Source organism: Chiloscyllium punctatum, chromosome 40, assembly GCF_047496795.1.
Source record: "Chiloscyllium punctatum isolate Juve2018m chromosome 40, sChiPun1.3, whole genome shotgun sequence".
Classification (NCBI taxonomy): Eukaryota; Metazoa; Chordata; class Chondrichthyes; order Orectolobiformes; family Hemiscylliidae; genus Chiloscyllium; species Chiloscyllium punctatum.
Genome location: NC_092778.1, coordinates 51,969,194 through 51,995,901, shown reverse-complemented (window position 1 = coordinate 51,995,901; position 26,708 = coordinate 51,969,194). Strand labels below are relative to the sequence as shown.

The 26,708-nt window shown below is 38.8% G+C and overlaps 1 protein-coding gene across 1 annotated transcript in view; it reads left to right on the top strand.

Moving 5' to 3' along the window:
• Positions 1-26,708, top strand: part of LOC140464607 (GRB2-related adapter protein-like) — a 50,401-nt gene that overhangs the window by 8,896 nt on the left and 14,797 nt on the right. The window contains exons 2-3 of the mRNA XM_072559887.1: positions 2,950-3,047; positions 7,453-7,575. Of these exons, the coding sequence (XP_072415988.1) occupies positions 2,950-3,047; positions 7,453-7,575 (221 nt within the window). The remainder of the gene's footprint in view (positions 1-2,949; positions 3,048-7,452; positions 7,576-26,708) is intronic.

The following is a 26,708-nucleotide window of genomic DNA, read 5'->3' as shown; positions in this document are numbered from 1 at the left end:
ACAAATCTTTTGGGGCAAGCTGATTTTCATTGTAAAGTATTAACAAATGAAGAAACTGTAAATGCATTTGTCACAATATTTCAATGTTGCCCTGTTTTGAGGGTTGTGTTGCTGGGTTATAAAATCGCAACATATGACTTAATTGTTTAGGCAAAATGGGTAGAAGACAAAACAGGAAACTACAGACCTGACAAGCTATCTTTAATTGTGGGGAAATTCCAATTTGCCAAAGGGTAACTGAACTAATCAACACGTATGAACAAGTCTAAATATTTCCCAACCAGAAAAGAGGGGGCGTAGCTAAGGTGTGACAAGAAATACAAACAATTCCTTGAAAAAAAGTAGATTATTGGGATGTCTCAACAAGAGACAGTAATCGTTGTTGTGTTGTCTCAGACTTAACCATATGTTGGGAGAAAAACAAGGATAACAGCCCTTACTATTGTGGTTTATACAAATTATTTAGTCTTGAATGTTGATGATCGATCAGTGAGTTCATGGATGATACATAAATTGGTGGGGTAGTAAATAGTGACAAGAGTAGTCTTACACTACAAAAGGATATAGTAAACTAGACAGATGGGTTCATCAATGTCAAATGAAATTCAGTCCAGAGGAATTTGAGATCATAGAGTTATACAGCATGGAAACAGACCTTTCAGCCAACTAGCCCATGACGACCATGTTCCCAAACTAAACCAGATCCACTTGCCTGCATTTGGCCCATATCCCTCCAAATCATTCTTATTCATGTACTTAACCAAATGTCTTTTAAATGTTGTAACTGTACTCACATCCATCACTTCCTCTGGCAGTTCATTCTACACATGAACCACTCTCTGTGTAAAACGTTGCCCCTCATGTCCTTTATAACTCTTTCTTCTCTCACCTTAAACATATGTCCCCTAGTGTTGACCTCCCTCATCCTAGGGAAAAGACCCTTATCTATATCCCTCATGCTTTATAAACCTCGATAAGGTCACCGCTCAACTTCTTAAGCTCCAGTGAGAAATGTCCCAGCCTATCCAGCCTCTCCTTATAACTCAATCACTCTATTACAGGCAACATCCTGGCAAATCTTTTCTGAATCCTCTCCAGCTTAATAATTTCCTTCCTATAACATGGTGATCAGAACTGGGCACAGTACACCAGAAGATGCCTCACCAATGATCTGTACAAGCCCAACCCCTGTACTCAAAGGTCTGAGCAATGAAGGCAAACATGCCAAATGCCTTCTTAACCACCCTTTCTACCTGTGATGCAAATTTCAAAGGAACCCCTAGGTCTCTCTATTCTATAACACTACCCAGCGCCCGACAATTAGTAGGACAGCACAAACAAGGCGAGGGAATACATGATGACGAGTAGGACCTTGGGAAGCACCAAGGATCAGAGGAACCCTGGTGGGCATGTACAACAGTTCCTTAAGGTATCACTACAAATAGATAAAGTGGTTAAGAAGACATAGCACAGGCATAGAATTTAGGAGCAGAGAGGCTGTGCTGAAACTATATAAAACCTTGTTTAGGCCACACCGAGAATGTTGTGTATAGTTCTGGAATCTACATGATAGGAGGGACATGATAGCACTGGAGAGGGTGCAGAGGAGATTTACCAAGATATTGAACCCAAAAGAGAAAATGCTGGAAAATCTCAGCAGGTCTGGCAGCATCTGTAAGGAGAGAAAAGAGCTGACGTTTCGAGTCTAACTGACCCTTTGTCAAAGCTTTGACAAAGGGTCAGTTAGACTCGAAACGTCAGCTCTTTTTTCTCCTTACAAATGCTGCCAGACCTGCTGAGATTTTCCAGCATTTTCTCTCTTGGTTTCAGATTCCAGTATCTGCAGTAATTTGTTTTTTTACCAAGATATTGTTGGGCTGGCGAGTTTCAGTTGTGAAGAGAGACTGGACAGAGTGGGCTGTTTTCCTTAGAGCAGAGGAGATTGAGAGAGGACATAACTAAGATGTATAAAATTATGATGGACATTGACAAGATAGACAGGAAGAAACATTTCCCCTTGATGGAGGGATCAGTTACCGGGGTCATAGATTTAAAGCAACAGGTAGGAGGGTTACAGCTGTTGTGAGAAAAATCTTTTAAACTCTGAGGGTGGTGGGAATCTGAAAAATACTGCCTATAAGGACTGCAGAGACAGAAACTCCCATAACATTTAAGAAGTATTTAGATGTGCATATGCAATGCCAAACCATACAAGGCTATGGGCCACGTGCTAGAAAATGGGATTAGATTAAGTAGGTGGATTTTTTTTGACTGGTGTGGATATGATAGTCGGAAGGGCTGTGGATCTCTATGACTCAATGACTCTGTGAAACAATCTAAAGGAAGAATACTATAGAAGCTGGAAATCTGAAATAAAAGCAGAAAATGCTGGCATCATTCAACAAAATTAGTAGAAACTATTCTGATGAAATGTCATTGGTCTGAAACATGGATGCTGCTTCCTTCTCCAGAGAAACTGACCAGATCTACACAATTTGAAGGGGTGAATGTACTGAGAGACCTTAAGTATCAAATATGAAATTCAATTATAAAGACATAAAAGACATAAAAAGCTGCCACAACAAGTATGAATTTCATAAATCAAGACAGAATACAAAAGTAAAGGATAATCAGCAAACATTAATTAGGTCACATTAAGGGAACAGTGGTTAGCTTCCAACACCTCATATAGAAGGGAGATTAAGACCAATATGAGGTTTTATGTAGATTCAAAAGTGATGGGAAACTATAGATAGAAAGAGAAACTTAACAATGAAATGATTTTAATAGAATAGAGAAAGAAATTTGTGGAGTCACTAACAAAGGCTCTTAAGCCGAAAACAGTGGCTGAGAGTGAAGGCATGGGGTGTTGGAAGATGAAGTGGTTAAGACGGTGACCATTCTGTTCTTGAATGGACATCTGTACTAATGTCAATGTCTTTCTTTCAGGTGCTTAACATGGAGGATGACCCTAACTGGTATAAAGCTGAATTGCGTGGGTTAGAAGGCTTTGTTCCAAAGAATTACATTAAAGTGAAGCCACATGAGTAAGTTTCCTATGCCATCTACAGACTGAACGTTATGTTCTTGTCATGGTATATTGTGCATATGTGGGGTTAGGTAAGAATCTGTTCTTACTGTTGGAGTACTGTGTCAAGTTTTGGTCCCCACACCTCAGGAAGGACATACTGGCACTGGAACGTGTCCAGCGGAGATTCACACGGATGATCCCTGGAATGGTAGGCCTAACATATGAGGAACGGCTGAAGATCTTGGGATTGTATTCATTGGAGTTTAGAAGAGTAAGGGGAGACTTAATAGAGACGTACAAGATAATACATGGCTTGGAAAGAGTGGATGCTAGGAAATTGTTTCCGTTAGGTGAGGAGACTAGGACCCATGGACACAGCCTTAGAATTAAAGGGGGTAAATTCAGAACAGAAATGCGGAGACATTTCTTCAGCCAGAGAGTGGTGGGCCTGTGGAATTCACTGCCGCAGAGTGCAGTGGAGGCCGGGACGCTAAATGTCTTCAAGGCAGAGATTGATAGATTCTTGTTGTCTCGGGGAATTAAGGGCTACGGGGAGAATGCGTGTAAGTGGAGTTGAAGTGCCCAGCAGCCATGATCGAATGGCGGAGTGGACTCGATGGGCCGAATGGCCTTACTTCCACTCCTATGTCTTATGGTCTTATGGTCTTATGGTTCTTAGCTGGAACTGTGGGTATTGCAATTGGACTCACTGTACGAGTGGCAGAATAATTCATTAGGATTGTCTGATGCTGTGAATTCCATGAGTGCAGAAGGTTTGTGTGCACAGTACTGTGATCTGCAAGGACACATAGATTTGTACACATAATGCACGGCAAAACCTGCCTGATAGATAAATGAAAAAAGTATATGGTTATAAGAAGAAGAAGGAGAAAGTGAGGACTACAGGTGCTGGAGATCAGAGCTGAAAATGTGTTGCTGGAAAAGCGCAGCAGGTCAGGCAGCATCCAAGGAGCAGGAGAATCAACGTTTCGGGCATTCCTGAAGAAGGACTCATGCTTTTCCAGCAACACATTTTCAGTATAAGAAGAAGGATCTTGCTTTGTTACTTGTATTGGCATTATTTGAAGATTGGACACTGCAAAGGATACCAGGAAAGCTCCCTGATCTTTCCTAGTATCTTAAGCATCCTGCTGAATAAGCCTTTATTGAATGTTCCTGAAAGTTGGTTCTCTCAATGATATAACACTCTCAGTAATGTAAAGAACACCAAGGTTTGCTTTTTGCAGCCAATCATAAAGGCATTTTCACTTCACAGCTTTACACTTCTGCACACTTTAAGTAGTACTCAGAAGAAATCATCCTCCAATTTATTTTGGTGTAGACAAAGACAAGTTCAGAAAAAAAACTGATTACTGCCAAAGGGATTTTTCCTACCAACCTTTGTACCTATTCCCTTTACTAGAAACCCTCACCCCATTTAATTCTTAACTCATTTTATGGTGTCTGCTACAATGGTCTTTCTCAAATATGTATTGCACACATATAATCTTGCAACTCTATACCACATTAAAGGTAATGACAGAAGATGCACAAACATCAGCAGCTGCAAGTTCCTTAACAAGTCACATACCATCTTGACTTGGAACTATGATTGCTGTTCCTTCACTGTCACTCCCTCCCAACACCACAATGGGGTACTTATATACACTGCAGTGATTCTTAAGAATTTGGCTCACAAAGGTACCCCTTCTCAAGGGCATTTCAAATGGGCAATGAATTCTGGTCTTGCCAGTGGCCTTCACATCCCAAGAATGATTTTTTTTCAAAAAGTTAAGGTAAGAAAAAGCTCCATTTGACTGGTTATACTTGGAAAGTCAAGTGGAAGTTGAAATACTGATAAATTTGTATGTTTTTCTTTAAATTGTATTTCAACAAAAAAAATAGTAGCAGTGAAAATATTACAGCATTCAACTCATGACTCTGTGGCTGAGCAGTTGTGCTAACCTCAAAAAGGCAGATATCTTTTGTATTTGAACATCAACAGCCCACCTGGATTAGCAACATTTCTTCATGACTTTTTGAATAATCATTAGCAATGCTTTCTATCCTGGGTGGAGCTTGAAGTACCATATCTCACAGAGTTGTAAAGTCATTTAGCATGGAAACAGACCCTTTGGTCCAACCAGACCATACTGAACATAATCCCAAATTAAACTAGCCCCACCTGCTTGCTCCTGGCCCATATCCCTCCAAATCTCTCCTATTCATGTATTTACCCAAAAGTCTTTTAAACACTGTAAAACTGTACCCACGTACACAGTTTTCTCAGGAAGTTCGTTTCACATGTGAACCACCCACTGTTTACAAAATTTGCCCCTCATGTCTTTTTTAAATCACTCTCCTCTCACCTTAAAAATATGGCTCCTAATCTTGAAATCCCCCATCCTAAAAAAAGACATCTAACATTAACCCTACCTATACTCCTCCTGATTTAATAAACCTCTATAAGGTCACCTCTCAATCTCCTATGGTCCTGTGAAAAAAGTCCCAGTCTATCCAGGCTTTCCCTTTAACTCAACCATTCCAAACCTGGCAACATTCTGGTACATCTCTTCGGAACCTTGTCTCGTTTAATAATATCCTTCCTATAGCAGGACACAGAACTGGACACAGCACTTCAGATGAGGCCTCACCAATATCCTCCATAACCTCAATATGATGTCCCAATTTCTATATTGAAAGGACTAAGCAATGAGGGCAAGTGTGCTAAATGCTTTTTTAAAAAAATATATATCTTAAAATAATTCTCCCTCCTGAGTAAAGAAACTGATTTTTAAAAATTCACTTGTAGTTGTGGACATCACTGGCTGACCAGCAATTATTACCTGTCCCTATTTGCCTTGAGAAAGTGCTGGTGAGCTGCCTTCTTGAACTGCTGCAGTCCACATTCTGTATGTTAACCTACAATGCCCGTAGAGAGGAAATGTCAGGATTTTGACCCAGCAACAGTAAAGGAACAGCAATCTACTTCCAAGTCAGTATGGTGAGTGGCTTGGAGGGGGACTTGCAGGTGGTGTTGTTCCACTCAAATGAAACTCAGTGCTGGTAATTCTGAATAAAAATCTTTTAAACAAAGTCGTGTAGATTCACCCATACTGAAACATGGCATTCAAAATAGTGAGTGGATTTTGCTCATTTGAAAATAATTTTCCACTGGTATCAACAAGGCCCTATTTATTATCAATGCTAACTTCACAGCGACAATTCTTTTAAATCTTTCTACTTAAATTATGGGGAATAGAGATTCTTAACTGCACTTTACAAATTGCTAAGTGCATCCCTATAGGTTTGATGATATAACTTTGGTAAAATGAAAGTGAATGATGAATAAAACTAAAAACTCTCTTTATTATGATCGGTTCTGCTATAAATGTGTTTCTTCAACACAAATTGACTTTAACACGATTAAAGAGTTTAGATCGTCACTTGTAGAATGAAAGCCTTTCTTACCTGTAATTGGCTATAACATGGTTCTGGTCACATTAGTTTAAACAGCACAGCTATTGCAAGATTTTCTTATAACCCGAGATCGCATGGGAATGGAACTATCACGTTGTATCAGAAACGACTACTGTATATCGTGAATTTCATGACTCCAGAGCATTCCAAAGCACTTAACAGCCAAGGGATTGCTTGTAAAGTTGCAGTTATTATTTCAATGCAGGGAACTCTGCAGCTAATTCATGTCTGACAGGATTCCACCAACAGATTAAGATAATGATCAAATGTATGAACAGAAATTGCTAGAAATATTCAGCAGGTCTGACAGTATCTGAGTACATGAAACAGAGTTAATGTTTTGCTGGACCCGAAACGTTAACTCTGCTTTCTCTCCACAGATGCTGCCAGACCTACTGAGTTTCTCCAGCAATTTCTGTTTATGTTTCTGATTCCAGTATCTGCAGTTCTTTGGGGTTTTTTTTATTAGGTGTAATGTTTCTGTGATGCCAAAGAAGGTTCAAGAAGAGAGCTCACAAACACCTTCTCAATCACAACTAGGGATGGGTAATAAATGATCTCCCAGCTGCAATGCCCTCTACCCATGAATGAAGTTTTTAAAAAAGGGGGATATTTATCAGCTTGAAAACCAGGGGCAGTGAGCATGTTCTTTCTCCAGATTGTGCATTATTTATGTCATACCAAGATTGAAGATGTGGCCTCAGTTCATTTGAAAGAGCAGTAGACCTGACAGTACAGCTCTCCTTCAGTACAGCACTGCATTGTCAGCAAGGATTATCAAATAAGATCTCTGGGGAAAACTTGAACACGTAACATTCTGATTCAGAGGCTAGCAGCAGAGTCACTGACTCCATTAATCAAACACAGGAACATTACACAGGATTATCTAATATTAACTGCTGATGTGATTTTGATTTTCTTGTGTTTTCTCACTTGGGCAGATGGTACATAGGCCGAATCTCCAGGACATCAGCGGAAGAATTACTCCTGAAACAAGGATATGTTGGAGCTTTTCTTTTACGAGAAAGTGAGAGTTCACCTGGAGAGTTCTCCATATCTGTAAAGTAAGTTACGATTTATAGTAAATCATTTGTTAAGCCCAAGACAATTATGAAACAGCATATTTCACTGGAGTTCAACTGATGTGGCTTTTTGGAGTTGTCAGTTTCTTTTTATATTTTTGTTTTATTCAGAAAACTTGAGAAGGAACAAAGGTCTATAAAGCAAGGTGCCAAACTTGAAAGACTAGAAACGTCCCCATGTAATGGTTTATAAATATTACGTATGTAGCCTGTATATTATCAGAGGAATAAAAAGCTAATGGTGGGGACTAAAGAGTTTTGAGCTCTTTAAGAAAGAGTTAATGACAGATAGTTTTAATAATGAGCATTATGGAAGAATGAGAGAACACGCACAGCAAAGAAGGGGACCATTTGGTCCTTCATACTTATTCTGACTCTGTAAAATTGCTATCCATTTTGTTCAACACTACTCTCATTCACAACTTGCAGCTTCAACATGATTCTTCAAACATTTTCCGTTTCAAATATACAACATATCCAATTGCGACAAATAAATCTCAAAACGCACCTTAATAATGGAATACTGGTGTTATTTGAAGAACAATATAAATGAATCTCATCAAACTGATTACTACATTGTATATTCATTTTGATAAATCTGTTGTATGGCATCATCTTGGACTGAAATAAAATCCTCCACAGAGCTGTATAAGTCAATCTTGTGTGAGGAAGATTGACATATTGCTTGTGATCTATTATGAAAAGATAATTTGTTCTCAACTTTGTTTCAATGATTTGTAATTTGAAACACAATTGTACCTTAGCACAATATGCGTTCAATCTTGCTCAGTGCCAAAGAGTGATATTCAATATCAGAATGTAGTAATAATTCTCTGGTCTCTCTTCTCACACTATCAAAGACTTGCATTTGTATAGTGCCTTTCATTATCCCAGTATGTCACAAAGAACTTTACAGATGTTGAATTATTTTTTAAATGTAGCTGCTGTTGCAATGCTGAAAAGTGGCAGCAAATTTACACACAGTAAGTTTACATAATTTGGAGATGCCGGTGTTGGACTGGGGTGTACAAAGTTAAAAATCACACAACACCAGGGTATAGTCCAACAGGTTTAATTGGAAGCACACTAGTTTTCGGAGCGACTCTCCTTCATCAGGTGGTAGTGGAGGGCTCAATCCTAACACACAGAATTTATAGCAAAAATTTATAGTGTGATGTAACTGAAATTATACATTGAAAAATTGATTGTCGTTAAGCCTTTCATCTGTTAGAATACAATGATAGTTTCACTTCTTTCATGTGTAAATCACAAAACCTTTTTTTAAAAAAGTTGCATTCTCGGGTTAGCTGTTAACAATAGCTAGACAATATGTTGAAGGTGTTGGCCCCCTGTGTTCTCTGTCTATGCCATGAAGTTTAGGTTGATTCTAATCTAAAAAATGAGATAATGGACAGGAGTTTGCATAGACACTGATGCTTAATAACCAGATAATTTGATTTTAAGTGATGTTGATTGAGGGATAAATATTGACCAGGACATAATTGAGAATTTTGCTGCTGGTCTTCAAAACATTGCAAACCACTTGAAGGATGGATAGGGCATCATCACCATCATTTCATTCAAAGGACAGTCTTTCCAACTGTGCAGCCCTCCACCAGAGTGCCACGTTAGGTTTTACATTCAGTCAGGGCTTGAACCAATGAAGCTTCCGACACAGAGGGGCAATTATTATTCATGGGCTAATGAGAAGCATGCAATTCTTAACAATGTAACTGATCACATGATTCTGACATCAGTAAGAGGGAAGATACCAATATAAAATGAATATGTAGCAAGAGAGGTGTTAAACACTGCACTAGAGAGCTGGATTGAGAACCTGCCCTATTCTGATATAAGTAATGGATTGTTACAATAGAAAGTCACCGCAGTCTTATCACACCATACAGTTGTTCTCTCAGAGGTAACTGATGGTCATCACACCTCAAACAAGGTGAGAGGCTGGGAAGGTAACTTGAGCTAGTGCAGGAACTGAACACATGTTGTTGGCATGACTCTGCATTGCAAACCAGCCATCTAGCCATCTGGGTTAACAGGACAGTGATGAGGAGCTGAACACCCTTACTTCGAGATAAGGAGGAAGCAATGTCAGTGACAGTGTTTATGCAGATACTCACAGCCTGTGACACTCTAGTTTGAGATCTGAATGTATACAATAGTGTAGATGAAACCTCTGTTTGGCTAGAAGTATAAGAGAAAGCACACCCACTGAACCATGAGTACTACAATATCATTAATCTCTTGTTCAGGATACCTTTTAACAAAGCCTAAAGATTTTTATTTTACAAACTAATCTCATGAACTCAGATAGTTTTTCCAGAGTCTTCACAGCATTAATATGAGAGGCAATACTCTATGTGCAGGGTTAGCAGTGAGGAACTCAGCAATGCTATTGTCTATGCCAACCGCTGTACTAACAGGGTTAGGTAACATTGTGTGTTTTGCTATAACTTGTAACGGAAGTTGTTCAAACTAATATTTATCTCCAGAACTATCTTAACTTGCAGGTTCACACTTTGCTGAATTTTCAAACGTTTGGGTTGACTCTGAAACTTTTGCTTTAAATCTCCAGAGATCTGCTGCTGGTTTATGCAAAGTTACACACATCCTCATCAGAGCTCCGGTGCAGGTGCTGTTGATGTGGTGGGTGTTAGCTGTCAGACTGTGTTTATTTCAAACCCTTTAAGGTGGCATTGCTGATAGCAGACCTTCAGATGTTCAATTTCCTGGAAGATAAGAAGAACACCTTATATTATATAGTGTCTTTCACGTTCATAGGCTGCGCCCAAAACAACTTACCAAGGCTCCTTTGACAGCAGTTTCCAAACTCATAACTTCTACCATCCAGAAGGACAAGGGCAACAGATACATGGAAAATCTCCATCGTCAGCAAATTCTCCTCCAAGCCATAAACCATCCTGACTTGGAAATATATCACCATTCCTTCAGTGTTACTGTGTCAAAATCTTGGAACTCACGCCATGGGAACTTCAACAGTTTAAGAATGTAGCTTACCCCCAACTGGATTAACACTGGGTGGCACAGTGGTTAGCACCGCTGCCTCACAGCGCCAGGGACCCAGGTTCAATTCCCGCCTTGGGCAACTGTCTGTGTGGAGTTTGCATATTCTCCCCATGTCAGGTGCTCTGGTTTCCTCCCACAATCCAAAGATGTGCAGGTTAGGTGAATTGGCCATGCTAAATTGTCTGTGGTGTTAGGTGCATTAGTCAGGGGTAAATGTAGTGGAATGGGTCTGAGTGGGTTGCTCTTCAGAGGGTCAGTGTGGACTTGTTGGGCTGAAGGGCCTATTTCCACACTGTAGGGAATCTAATTTAATCTAACCAGCAATGCCTATATCCTGTGAACAAATATTAAAATATGCATAGAATTAGTGAGTATAGAGAATACAAGTCTTTTAGCCCAATCAATCTATGGCACTTAATGCTCCATTTGAGCTGCCACCTATCCTTCATCGTTTAACGTTCAACACAAAATCATTTCTCCATCACAACCTAAACAAGCTTCTTCTCAAGTATATCTGTACTATTCACCTTAAACACTTGCTGTGGTAGTGAGTTCCAGGTTCTCACCACCTCTCTGGATAAAAGAAATTTCCAACAGCTTCTGAGCTCCATTTGAAGTGACTACAGTGATTGTTGCAATGTTGGAAATGAAGTAGTTTTAAATGAGGCAATTACAGAGCAAGATCCCTGAAATATCAATGACCAGATTATCTTTCATTTAGTGGTGCTAGTGGTGCTTTCATTTAGCAATTCATTGGGAAAACATCATCAAAAATTTCTTGCTGTGCTTCAAATCAGTGCCTTCGTATCTCTGGGTCCACCTGAGAACCTTTAATGTCCCAGGTGAAAAATAAAACAGCTCATATAGTTCACAATTCCCTTGGTTCTGCACTGAAATGTCAGCCCTAATGCTTCGGTCTCAGGAATAGTACTGAAGCACCTAAAACTTAACTTAAAGGAGGGAAATGGGGTATATCCGGGACTTGAGATTCCATGAAAACTATGGCCTTCTGTCCATTGTTATGAAGAGGGAGCTAGCAATATGAAGCGAGAATGGAATACATATTGCAGCCTCTATTTGATTGAGCTTAGAATTCTACCGTAAAATGCCTTGAGAGATGTGTTTTTCTCTCATATATTCATCATTGTTTCATGAACAGCGAGTTGATAGTGGAGGAACAGAGTCACAGGTCTGGCTTACCATGAATATGAATAGACAAGGTGTATTTTGACTGGTGTATTTCCAGATCTGTGCAAGGAATACATTTTGCAAGGCTGAAGCTGCTTTCAAGATTTGCAAGTAGATAAATACAATCATGGAAGGATTCTATTTGAAACTCAAAATGTATTGCTTATGTACTGTTCAAAGAAGCCAATGCTGGGTTTACTTCCAGATCTTTATTAAGTTAGGGGCAACCAAATACTCAGAATAGAACAATCTGTCTATGTGACCATGGTTCACACAGAATCAGCCAGTGTTCCAACTTTGTTGCTTTCCAATGTAAATTGTTGAAAATAGAAGTCATGAGATCTGACAGATCTGTAAATTACCTGTTGAACAGTTCCTGACACACACTGTTTTAGTTGACCCATTGGCTGTCCATATTTTCATTGGGTGTTTAGATACAGTGTCCGGTTTGCACGTCAAGATTGGCATAGAGTTCCCAGTTGGTTGGGTCTCCCATCTGTTACTGTGGTTCAGAATTGGAATTAAATAATTGTACCTATTCTGGTGATCTATAAGCCAAGCGTAAATATTTGATTCTTAAAAGGTTACACTTTTCCCCAAAATGAGCAAGGAAAAAAATTATTTTTCATCCCTGCTTCCATTTCTAATGTAGCTTAGACTTTCTGTTTATATTATCTGCAATCTTGTTAAATTGTACCTATAACAAAACAAAATACAAAAGCCGTGAGCCAGGTTGCCCAGTGCCTCAAGTATGGGGCCATTGTCTAAGCATTTACAATGTATTCCCAACCCTATTGAAAAATCACACTTAACCAAGCCAGATCACGCAATGAGGTTATTAATTCAGAAAAAGACAGCTATGTAAGAACTAATTTTTTAAAAATGGACATCCCTGTTGATCTATATGCCCAGCATAAATGTTTGGCTCTTAAAACGTTACACTTTTCCCCAAAATGAGTGAGGAAAAAATATATTTTTCATCCCGGCATCCATCTCTAATGTAGCTGAGATTTTCAGTTTACATTATCCGCAATCCTGTTAGATATTGAATTACAAACTGCTCAGCATTTCAGCCCTAGATAATTGAATGAGTTTAAAAACACTTGAGTAGGTTACAATTATGCACTATTTGCTAATATGTTCAACATCGCTTTATTCCAGCTAGATTGAATTTAAATGTTTATTAAAATTCACACACTTTAATTAAAATACTTATCATTAGTGAAAATGCAACTCAATAACATTTAGGTTGTGGAGAATAACTACATACAATGACTAGCGCAAAAAAAATTAATCTGATTACTAGAAGATGATTACAGTGATGTTCTTGATCGAACAAATTAGTTCTTATAGAGCTAATGTTGAAAAGACGACCAAAAGTTCATTTCCTTCTGATTAGAAAGATAAACCAGTAATAAGAAACAGTTGTTCTGCATCATTATTTACTCACTAACACATTACTTTCATTCATGTTATGTTATTTATTTCACTGTTGTAATAAATCAATAGCATTGTTATGAAGTCCGTAATGTAATAGTCCAGTACTACCTTCAATGATTTGGATTTTTGGCTTGTGGTAAAGGTGAGGTTAAAATTGCTCAATGCTATTGTGGTGGAAAGCAGATGATGTCTGGCAGATAGTCCCTCCTCTGCCACATTTGTTACAAAATGTCTCTTGCGAAAAGATTCAATATTGAGAAATACGTTTGGTGTATTTGCCCTCTGTAGAAGCTGTTAGATGTAAAGACTAGAGCTTTCAGGAGCAAATTACATTATAACGTGTGTTAAACAACAAATAATACCAAATATTCTCCCTGTTCTGAAAATTTGACTTTAAAAGTGTGGAGCTATTTTGAACTTATTAATGTTACAGACCTTTTTAGAAACAAATTTATTTTAAATTGAAATTAATTATTTTGTATCAATATTTTGTCCATATCTTTTCTCTCTCTCACAAATCCATCCATATTTCCCAACCTTTATTGTGCCTTTCTATCCATGATTTAAAAATAATTTATACATCTTAGTTTAGACACAGCGGCATGAAATCCGTGGATTGATGAGGTTGGGGATTGCAAATACATAATTTTGTATCCCCAACCTGTCTGTAATTCACCAACACCATCCCACCTCTGAGACTTTGGGTCAGGAGTTGGAAAGGCTGTCTGTTCAGTGACAGGCAGTTAGTTAAACACATTCACTGGTGAAACAAGGGTCTGGATCAGAGGTAAACTGGAATTTTTCTGGAGTTGGCAGCACTACACCTCCCCAGAGGAAGCCACCCAACAAAAGACCAAGCCTAGCAGTCCAGGATAATTTTGAGGCCTATTAACTGCCTCACAGTTGCAAGCATAGGAAGCGTATCTTTGCTGTAATGTTGGCCTGGCAGCTGTAGTTATTTTTGACTGCTCATTGTGTAAAGACATGAAGAGTGCCTCAGAATAGAAAAATCCTCTCTTGTAAAGTCAGCCTGCAACTCCTTCCAGAATCGAGGACTCCTCTTGGCCATCTAGCATCCACATCTCACTTGTCATACTTAATTAGAGCACCACTTGGCCAACTGAGGAAGTATTGAGGTAGATTAGCTGCTGCTGACACAGTATGGGGCTGGAATCCCCATTTGACCCTAATGTGGTGTCCCAATCCAAAATGCAAACTCATCCCTTGCAGACCTGATTTTTCTTCTGTTGAAGAATGTGCTTTAAGTAAGTCAAGTTCTCTCCCTAATAATCTGATGGTCTGAAGAGCCTGGATTATCCTGCTCACAGATTACACAGGTGACCTACAGATGGCACTGTGCTGAAAGCTTGTAAAAACCGGGCTGCAGTTGGTAATATGGAAGATGGGTGTCATGCTTTCACTGCTGACTGTAAAACCCTGTGCATTGTCCCAGCATTTAGCTATGGTGTGTTATCTTTGTCAGCTGATTGTGTCATTTGCATAATCTTTGGTAGGATGTGATAATTAAACAACGGTGAGATATTTTACAGTGTAAGATTCACTTGACTAGATTCCCTACTACAAAGGGAATCTAATCAAGTGACTCTTACACTTTAAAATATCTCACCATTGTTTAATTATCACTTATTGTTGGCTTTAATGTTTGTGTATTGCAACCCATAGGCCGATATTTAACTTGCTTTGAAATTGTTGATCTCTTGCTAGATTTCTTTTATTTCAAACTTATACTTCATTCATAAAGATATCTATATATAAACATACACATACATAGTCACAAAGGCAGTTCAGTTCTATACAGTATCACATCAAGGCAACAAATAAACATTAGAGTTTGACTCTATCCAAACAAACCAAAGACATCTCTTATTTGAACCAGACTATACTTATTTGAACCAGACTATAGGTACTGGGAGGGTCCAATAACTGAATGGGACCCTGTTTACTTTCAGTGGGAAGACCTCAGTCTGTGGTCTTTCCCACTATGCTTTGACCCCAAGCTTTAATGCAACCCTCAGCACGTACTCCTGGACCTTGGAATGTGCCAAGTCTACAACATTTGGTCGAGGTCAACACCTTGTTCTGGTTGCTAGATTTTCCAGGTGGAATATATACCAATTGTGATTGTTCACTTAACCAAAGTTCTGTTGGACTGACAGCAGTCACAGGACTACACCTCAGCATGAATGATTACCTTTGGATGACAAGGAAAAGAACAAGCCCAGCACTGGTAAATAATGTATATTGACAAGAATCACAACTGTTTAAATAAATAACAATACCTTTTGGCAGGACAAGTTTAGAAAAGTATTTAATTAACTCACATGTACTAGATTTTTCAAAAGATACATGTTACATGTAAATAAGGACTCTGACCATCTATGAAATGTTTAATTATCACCAAAGATTGTTTCCCAGAAAAGCTCACTCCCCATGTACCACAATTTAACAAATAAACCTAAAGTACTATTGTAATGCTTTGAAAGACTGCAAAATAACTTATTCATAATACTTATAACATTGGCTATAAAATTTAATTATTACCTATCTCATTGATTAAAAGTGGTACACCCATGTTTTTGCCAGATGTAATGATTTTGAGAGGTCATAGTTTTAAACTAAGAAGTGACCGATTTAAAACAGATGGGAGGAGTAGTTGCTTTTCTCAAAGGGTCCTCAGTCTGTGGAATTCACTATCCTAAATTATTACAATGAACACTAGGGCAGAAAGTAAAGTTAAGGAGGTGCTAGGTAGATTTTTAATTAGTAATGCCTTAAAGGGCAATGGGGAATGAGCAGGAAAGTGGAGTTGAGGCTGAAATAAAGTTAGTCATGATCCTATTAAATGGCGGAGAAGGTCGGAAGCGCTAAATTGCCTACTCCTGCTCCCAGTTCATATAGTCTTATGTTTTTGCTGACAGCTTTATTTTTGCAGTGATTGGAATATTATAATAGCTTTAGCTAAATGGTGAAGTCACTCTGTTTCCCCACAGCACTACAAGGGTGTGCATTTTCAGTATCCACCCTAATACAGACAGAGATGCGCATCACAGAATTTGTAGTCACAAGGCTGTTGGCTATTTTTCTGTTCAACTATCTGTCAGAAAACATTGGGAATTTTTCCAATATTGAAATGTATTGTACCAAGAAGTAAAGGGTAACAAATAATTTTCATTGGATATTATTGCTGCAAATTAAGTATCTCAGAGTGTGTTGATCAAGCATCAATCTCAAGAATGATTGATTATAAGTGTATAAAGAACGTAAATACGAAATGGCAGGCTTATGCAGTACTTAACCCACTTTCAGTTCCTCCTTAAATGCAATATGTTTTTAAAATGCTTCACAACAGTTATAACAACTTGAATTTATATGACATGTTTAATGTCGTAAAACATCCAGTATTATCAAAGAAAACTTGATGTTCAGCAAAATTTAAAGGGAAATTGGTGCATTTCTCAATTGTCAAGAAAACAAAAAGCTATTTTGTTTACAAAACCAAATCTGTCAAAATAAGCAACTGAAGGACTAGTAAAATATTCCTGTAAAAGAAGTGTAGGAAATTTGTAAAGTATAGGAAAAATGCAGTGCCAACAATTTACCTTTGTACCATACATTTATTTAAATAAAATGCATCGAGGTGCTTCACAGAAGCATTAAGATATGATGTAATCTACATAAAGATCCACCAGATGAATTAGCCAAAAGCTTGGGCAAAAATCTAAGCTTTAAAGAGTGTCTTAAAGGAGGGAAGTGAGGTCAAAGGTGGAGTGGTATAAGAATAGAATTCCAAAGATTAAGCCTAGTTAACTGAAAGTGCAGCCACGTTCATGAAGTGATTAAAATCAGGACACCATTAAAACATAATGTCAACTCTTATCAGCGAGGATAAATACTGACAGTGGTCCAGCTGAGTGAAATGGGGTTGTTAGCTTCACTAAGCTATCTGATGTATAATTGAACTAGTGATAAAAATTCAAGCATGCTGAAAGTTTCTTTGAACAGTGCAGCAATATAATATTATTCAGTATTTTTCAGCAGCCACGAAACCTGCTATTGAACCTGGTATAACCAATCTGTAGAAACCTGTACTGAATTAATTTAAAGTTTACAACACAAATGAGTGAAGGAACAATTATTTTGGCACAGATCAGCAGAATATGCTGTGATCAGCAGAACTACAGAACAGTTTCAATTCTGGGCTAGTTGTACCTTGCATGCGAAGTTAACTCTGCATAAGTCTGCAGCACTCTCAGTGGTGCTTGCAATGTTACACTAAAATGGTTTTCTGGCACAGACATTTAAATAGTTTACTAATGTAATCCTCTTTCAGTACTGACTTTGTGATGTTGTGTCTTTATTAAAATGACAAACAAACATAATTACTTGCTCATTACTGTAAATCAAAAAAACTTCCTGCCCTAGATTTGATAATTGAACATGATGCCATAAGTGAGAGCTCACAGGAATACAAATTGTTCTAGTTGTTGAAGTCCTTTATATTAGATCATGATTGATCAGCATCTCAACCCTATCTATCTGCCTTTGGTCTGGATCCCTTGATATCCTTGCCTATCAAAACATCAATTTTAGCTTTAGACGTTATAATTGACCCAGCAAGTTCTCGAAGAGTTTGCCAGAAAAGTAATTCCTTTTGGTGGCTCAGTGGTTAGACTGCTGCCTCACAGCATCAGGAACCTGGGTTTGATGCCAGCCTTGGGTGACTGCATGTGTGGAGTTTGCATGTTCTTCCTGTGTGAGTGTGCATTTCCTTCTCCAGTCCAAAGATGTGCAGGTTAGATGGATTGGCCTTGTTAAACTGCCCAATAGTGTCAAAGGATATTCAGGCTAGATGGTTTAGCTGTGGGAAATGCTTAGGTTACGGAGATAGGGTGGGGAGTTGGGTCTCGGTGGGAAGCTGTCTTGAGGGTCGATGTGAACTCAATGGGCCAAATGGTCTCTTTCCACAATAGAAGAATTCTGTAATCCTTAGATATGGGCAAGACTCTTTTGCCCATGTCCAATGACCCTTAAAGTGAGTGCCTTGTTGGGACGTTTAGGAGTGAACCATGACGTTGTAGTTGCGGACCAGATAAGGATTTTCTTCCCAGTAGTGAACCATGGATTTTTATAATCGTCAATAACACTTGTCATAGTCACTAGGCTTATATGCCAGCTGCTATGGTGTGTTAAGAACACATGTTGCCAGAGAATGAGCAGTGGCTTTTGGATTTATATTCCACTTACAGAACAACTGCTCCACTATCTTTAATCACATGCCCCACCTTAGTGCAGAAATGAAATGTGTAAATTGGGGAATGCTAATTTAATTATCATTAGACAGAATCTGGCAAACATAAACTGGCAGCAACTACTTGCAAGTAAGTTTACATTTGGAAAGTGGGAGCCTTTTAAAAGCAGTATGATAAGAATTCAGGCCAGTGTGTTCCTCTAAGAGTGAAGGGAAAGGGCAGCAATCCCAGGGAACTCTGGATGTCAAGGGATCTCAATAGTTCGTCAGACAGCAGCCAAGGAGCAGGATAGTCAATGTTTTGAGCATAAGCTCTTCATCAGGAATGTTCCTGATATTCCCAACTCCCCATATTCCTGAACTTCTGCTCAAAATGTTGACTCTCCTGCTCCTTGGATGCTGCCTTACAGGCTGTGCTTTTCCAGCACCACACCTTTTTACTTTGATCTTTGGCATCGGTGGTCCTGATCCTCTCCGATATAAATAGGTCCAGTGCATTAAAAAACAAGGAGGTCCTTCAAAAGTATAGAGAGTGTAGGAGATTGCTTAAAATGGAAATTAGGAGGACAAAGAGGGACCACGAGATAATTTTAGCAAATGGGATCAAGAAAAACCCCAAGGCTTTTTATGAAATATTAAGAGTAAGAGGACGACCAGCAATAGGCGTGAGACCTATGAGAGACCAAAGGAGTAACCTATATGTGGAGCCAGTGCACATGGGTGGGGTCTTAAATGAATACTTCATAGCTATTCACTGAAGAGAAAGACATTGTAGTGGGGATTTCAGTTGTGATGATGAGGTTCTAGAACATGCTAAGTTAATAAGGAGGTAGTATTAGATGTTTTAATGAGCATACATTTGCACAGATCCCCAAGGCCTATTGAGATGTATCACAGGCTGTTATGGGAGGTGAGAGAGGAGGTTGCTGGTGCCCTGGCAGAAATATGTAATACTTCACAGGCCACAAATGAGTGCCAGATGACTGGAGGATAGCTAATGTGATTCCTTTGTTCAAGAAGGACAGCAGGGATAGGCCAGGTAATTATTGGCAAAACTTCTGACTGACAGGATTAGCGAATACATGGAAAGATGGGAATAGATCAGGGATAGTCAGCTTCTGTTAGAGGGAAATCCTATCTGAGTAATTTACCTGAGTTTTTGAAAAGGTGACTAAACACGTTGATGAGGGGAGTGCAGCTGTTGTGGTTTACATGGACTTCAGTAGGGCCTTTTACAAGGTCCCAAGTGGATGGCTGGTCCAAATGGTATGAGCCAAAAGGATCCAAGGCAAGTTGGCAAACTGGATCCAAAATTGGCTTGCAAATAGGAGGCAAAGGTGATAGTTATGTATGTAATTGGAAGCCTGTTTGACCAACAGTTGCCACAGGGTTCAGTTATGTACCTTAAAGAATTGGATGTGAATGTAGAGGGTATAATTCACAAATTTGTAGATGACAAGAAAATTGGTGGTGTTGTTGATAGTGAGGAGGATGGTCTCAGGCTACAGTCTGACATTGATCAACTAGCAAATTGGGCAGAACGATGGCAGACGGAATCGTGAATTTAATCCCAATAAATGTGATGTAATGTATTTTGGGAAGTCTAAAAAAAGTACAGACACAATGAATGGTATCTTCATGAGGAACAAAGGGACCTTGGTTTATGAGTTCATAGATCCTTGGAGGTGCCAGCGCATGTAGACAGGATGATGAGGAAAACATACAGGATGCTTGCCTTGGTTAGCCCGGGTATAGAAAATAGGAGTAAGGAAATCTCATTACAAATTTATAAAGCATTGGTTCGGCCACAGATGGAGTACTGCATGCAGTTCTGTTCGCCACACTATCAGAAGGATGTGATTGCTCTGCAGATGATGTAGAAGAGATTCAACAGGATTTTGCCTGTGATGAAAAGTGGTAGAGCTACATACTCTCACAGCGTTTAAGAAGCATCTGGATAATCACTTAAAATACCGTGGCATAGTAGACTATGGAACAAATGCAAGTAAATGAGATTAATCTAGTTTGGTGTTTGTTGGTCGTCAAAGGGTCTGTTTCTATGCTGTATGATAAACAAAATGCTTAAGCCTTCAGTTTGAAGTTCATTTGAAAATTATAGATATGTACATTTCAATGAGTGCGAAATTCCAAAAGCATGTGAAATATGCTTGAATTTTACCAAATTTTGATCAATAATTTATTAAAATATTTGATCATTGTTTTTATACCTGGTAAAGCCAAAAGATTTTTCATAAAGGTTAGATTAAAACTGAAAAGAGAAAAATTTTGAAAGATAGTATTTCTTTTTTAGTTGTCTCTGAATTCTATTCTTCTTCCCTTCTCTCTGGTTTACTTTTTATTAGTGAGTAGAAAGTGCATTAATTATTTAAACTTACACTTCTTGGTTTATACTCTGTGTGTCTCATTAAGGATTCTTCAGCCTGATTGTTAAGAATGCTACAATTACTTGTACTATTCACACAGATCTATAATTTCTTAGAGAGGCACCCTCTCCAAATTTCTACAAATTTCAGTGCAATCTGTTGGAAAGTGAAAGAGCGATAGTGGCAGGTACTTTTCATTTGCCACTAAGTGTAAAATCTAGCTGTAAGTTATTTCTGGAAGTATTGGAAACTGACATTATGTGACAGAACTTATTACAGACTTCTGAACCCCACAATGTGGGGGAGAGGTTCTCACTCAAACTGTCGTTCAATGTGCTTTTAACCATCATAGCTAGAGAGCAGGTTCACTATCCATTTATGGATGGTGTGTAGGATCTTAAAGCTGAAGGGCCAACTGGAGGCTTCTAGCTGGCAGGCAGCAGTAGGATGCCACAGCCAGCAAATGAGGAAGATGATGTTTCAGTATGACTTCTGTAGTCATCTCACTATTGAGGATAGGGGTGACATTTTCAGGGCAGTCTCTGGGTACTGTCCCCTGCCCCCTCCACCTGCCTAATCCATCACCAGCAAGCTGACTTTGGGCAGCTAAACTGGCTCCTGACACTTCCAGGTACCTGGAGACTAACTGAAAAGTTGTAATTCCCTTTGATAACATGCCTTCACAGGACTTGGGCAACCAGCATCCAGACCAGTGGTTCTGTCTTTATTGTAAGTTTACTTCCCTTCCTAGGCTCAGGGCAGACTCAAGATCAATGCTGGATTTGAAAGCTGACATTGGAGTAACTGTATGATAATAAGTGACAAAGGATGAAATCCTAGTATTTTATATTAATAGAAAACAATGTTCCACATCAGATATTTCTCAGACTAAATCTTACAATAGACTCTCTTGCATTAAAGCTTCACATAATTAAATCTTTTCTTAATTCACAATTTAATTGAGAATTATGAAAGGCACTGTAAAGTCACGATATGTTGTTCCAAATAATATATTTAGCCATCGCCCCCTCCATTTTCACAAATGATCATAAACAGGATTAATTAAGAAGTCTTTTAAAATTTCCCCTTTCCATTAGCCCCCTGTTTATATGTTTATTCAAGTCAATAATTCTGTTTAAGGAAGTAAAAGCAGTTTATACGTCTGAACTTAGTAGCAGCCAAGTCTGCCTGCAGTAATGCTTTGTGCAGAGCTCTTTTCTTTCCATTAAGTAGGCGTTTGCTCTTTTTACACACCAGCTAGGCCAGTAGAGTATTGTCACAGTACACTGCCATGAAAGTGGGTGTTGTTTTCAAGGTTAGGATAAGAAATGTTGTTGGAGAGATTAGTTCCATTTTGGGGCCAATTATATTTAGCCAAGTAGCAATCAAAGCTCACAATGAAAGTGTTCCAATAAAATTGAGACATTCTGCATGTTGATGAGCCCAAAAAGAAAACATTTTTAAATGAAAAATTCTCAGTCAGTAATCATTAGGTATTAGGTTATGAAGATTGTGTAAGAGAAAGCAAAAAGGAAATGATGACAATACTTTTCGGGGTTGGTGTTGAGTCTTGGCCAAAGAATGAAGTAGCTGGGTTGTAGTCCCACTTAATCTCCCAATTCTGTAAATAATTTGTTCAACACAGACATTGAGAATCAACTCAGCAAAGGAGGATTTCTCAGCATAAAAGACTGGCTCTGATTTTCACTCCTTCCACTTAGTGGAAACAGATACAATTAACTTTCTTGGGGTCCAATGATTAAAATGGACTAGGACCCCATGTTAATACCTAGGCAAAGGAGTTAAAATTTTCCAATGATTATTCTGAAAGATCATAATTATTCCACTATCTATGCATTACTTTTAATCTTAATTAAACCATAACGTACATTATATAAAAATCGAATGTTGTATGAGCATAAATTGTCAAAGATGTACTTTACCCTGTCAAGATTAAATCTACTTTTGCCAACCTTCAGGCTAACGACTTCCAGCAATTCAGGTTGCCAAGCACTGACGCATATCAATCTGCTATTTATATTGAAGTAATCCAATTATTTCTTAGTTAAGTATCTCCACATTTTGGATCTAGATCTGATGGAAGTTAAACCATTCTGTTACTTTGTTCAAATAGAGTCAAAAAGAGTGAATAGAGCTACCATTTGTCTCCATCACCCACCCTGAGTTTCAGGCGTTAAATGTTTATAGGTTTAAACTAGACAAAGCCAATCATTGGACACAGTTCTGAGATGTTGGAAAACATTCTGTTATTGCTCACTCAAACAATGGGTGTGTTAAACTATGAAGAAAGGTTTGACTTTTGAATGACTGAGAACATTTCAACTCTGAAATCTTTGCAAGATTTTGTTCTGTAGCTTATATAGTAGCAATAATAAAAATAGAAAGAGTTCCTTTTTAGAATCAATGTCAAACTTGAATTAGTATCAGACTTATAGTCAAAACACGTTCAGCTGTTAATTATACTGAAACACCAAAGACACTCATTATTTTTCAATATCCTCCTACGATTTGCACAGCAGTTCTTCCTGGAAACCAAAAGAGAGGAAAAACAAGTCATTCAGAGCATGCAATATGTCCTCAGTGCTTAAACATAATTAACAGCAGAACATGTTTTGATTATATGTTTGATATTAGCTTAAGTTCAACCTTGCTGCAAAAAAGGGAACTGTTGCTGTATATTTCTGTTTTGTTTTTATATGATGCACAGGGGTAAAAAGAAAATATTGCATTGAATACTGCAAATTCTGGATTTCTGAAATGAACATGGAGAATGCTGGAGATACTCAGCAGGTTTGGCCGCATCTGTGGAGAGAGAAATAGAGTTAACATTTTGAGTCTAATTTGATTCTTCTTTAGAACTGAAAGTTTTGGAAAATGAGATCTTGTTCCTTAAACTTTCAAATTAAGCAGCATTTGACTTGTACATCTTTCAATCCTGTCTACTGTCTTCTCTGCTCACAATGCAGCCTCCTTTACATTGGCGAGACCAAGCACAGACAAGTGACCACTTTGCAGCGCACTTCTGCTCTGCTCATAGGAATGACCCCAATTTCCCAGCTGTAGACTAATAAAACTACTTGTTTCAATGCTCACATTTGTCCTGGATCTACTGCACTGTTTCTGCAAAGCATATCCCAAGCTTGAGGAACACCTCATTGTTCACTCAGGCACTTTATGGTCTCTAGGTCTCAATACTGATATCCATAATTTTGGAAGCTGATGGCATGATGTCAGTTTTCCATTATTCTTACACTTCCCTACCCATCTCTCCAACAGCCTTGTCTTGCTTGTGTTTTGTTTACTTAGCTGTCAGTAGAGAGTGGATAAGTGTGGCGTTGGAAAAGCATAGCATGCCAGGCAGCATCTGAGAACCATGAGAATCCACATTTCGGGTATAAGCCCTTCATCAGTAGAGGGGACCTATTTCCTCCCTCTTTCACCTTACATCCATTTCACACAGAGTCATAGAGATGTACAACATGGAAACAGTCCCTTCAGTCCAACTCATCCATGCTGACCAGATATCCGAAACTAATCTAGTCCCATTTGCCAGCATTTGACCGATATCCCTCTAAACTTTCTATTCACGTAACCATCCAGATGCCTTTTAAATGTTGTAAATGTATTAACCTCCACCACGTCCACTGGCAGCTCATTCCATACACACACCATGTTTTGCATGAGAAAGTTGACCCTTAGGTCCCTTTTAAATCTTTCCCGTCTTACCCTAAAACTATGCCCTCTAGTTCTGGACTGCCCCAACCCAAGGAAAAGATCTTATCAATCTAACCTATCCATGCCCCTCTTGATTTTATAAACCTCTATAAGGTTACCCCTCAGCCTCTGACACTCCAGGGAAAACAGCCCCAGCCTGTTCAGCCTCTCCCTGTAGCTCAAACCCTCCAACCCTGGCAACATCCTTGGAAATCTTTTCTGAACCCTTTCAAGTTTCACAACATCCTCCCTATAGGAATTTTTTCTCTTCCACAGCCATTTGCACTGGGTCTCCTCACCATCTACCCCCTCTGTCCCTATTGAAAGTATATAAAACATTTTCCAACATCTTCCAGTTCTTAAAAAAGAAATTAGAAGAGATGTTAAAATTTTGCAATGATTAAATAGTGATATGGTTGTCAGTCATTCATGTGACAAAGCAGTCTTAATAGTTTATAAATGATTTGGAGACGCCAGTGTTGGACTGGGGTTTACAAAGTTAAAAATCACACAACACCAGGTTATAGTCCAACAGGTTTATTTGGAAGCACTAGATTTTGGAGCGCTGCTCCTTCATCAGGTGGTTGTGGTTCTCCCAATAAAACTCAGGCAACTATCTGTGTGGAGTTTGCACATTCTCCCCGTGTCTGCGTCGGTTTCCTCTGGGTGCTCCGGTTTCCTCCCACAGTCACAAAGATGTGCGGGTCAGGTGAATTGGCCATGCTAGATTGCCATAGTGTTAGGTGAAGGGGTAAATGTAGGGGAATGGGTCTGGGTGGGTTGCTATTCGGAGGGTCGGTGGGGACTTGTTGGGCTGAAGGGTCTGTTTCCACACTGTAAGTAATCTAATCTAAAACTGTTGGACTATAACCTGGTGTTGTGTGATTTTTAACTTAGTTTATAAATGTAAAGATAGTTTAAGAAATTGTAATCTGGATTAGAGTGGTGCTGGAAAAGCACAGCAGTTCAGGCAGCATCAGTCATCTGCAGTCATTGTTTTTACCTAAGAAATTGTAATCAAAAGCTCAGCAAATTAACAAAAGTAAGTCATCTTTTTCATTGTTAGAGTTTGAATCCATAAACACTCAAGGATTTCATTTGATTTATTGTTGTTATATGTACCTAACCATAGTGAAAGTTTGGTTTTGCGGGCAGTACAGGCAGATTATAACATACAAGGACATACAGATGATAGGGTGATTGAACAGAGAGAGGCATACAAATTACAGCTGCACAGGAGGTGCACAAAAGCAAGATCAACATTAGATTTGAAATTCAGCCATCTAATAACAACAAGGAAGAAGCTGCTCTTGAACCTATCAGTACATATGTTTAGTGTTCTATATCTTCTGCCTGAAGGAAGAGGTTGGAAAAGAGTATTACTGGGGTGGTGGTGGGGGGGGTGGGGGGTGGGGGGACTTTGATGGTGTTGGAAGCCTTTCCATAGCAACAAAAGTGTTGATGGAGTCCATGGATGGGAGATTGGCTTGGGTGATGATCTGGGCTATGTAAACTCAGGGTGGGTGGAGCAGAGCAAGAGAGACTACTGAATAGTGGACTCCTATTTCTTGTTAACAAAATCTATTTGTTCCTTTGAAAGTGAAATGACTCCATTCATCGTTGCACAATGTTATATAATGGTTTGACCTACATCAGAGCAGCAATATATCAGCTTGTCAAGGTTGGCAGTACTTTTTCCTTGGAATAATCACACCAAAGCCCCATCCCGGGGACATATTCCAGGCTGACACTTGTTCATTGGCTCGCAGCCAAACTATATTCTGTCTATTTAAAAAAACCTAAAAGCACTGCGGATGCTAGAAATCATAAACAAAAACAGAAATTGCTGGAAAAATTCTTCAGGACAGGTCTGAAGAAGGGTCACTAGACCCAAAACTACAACTCTTCTTTCTCTCCACAGATGCTGTCAGACCCGCTGAGTTTTCCCAGCAATTTCTGATTTTAATTTCAGTGTTGGCTAATATTGTGGTTGGGTATTTAAATTGCCAGTATTATGAAATGGCGCATATGAAGATTAAGGTTAATGAATAACGTAA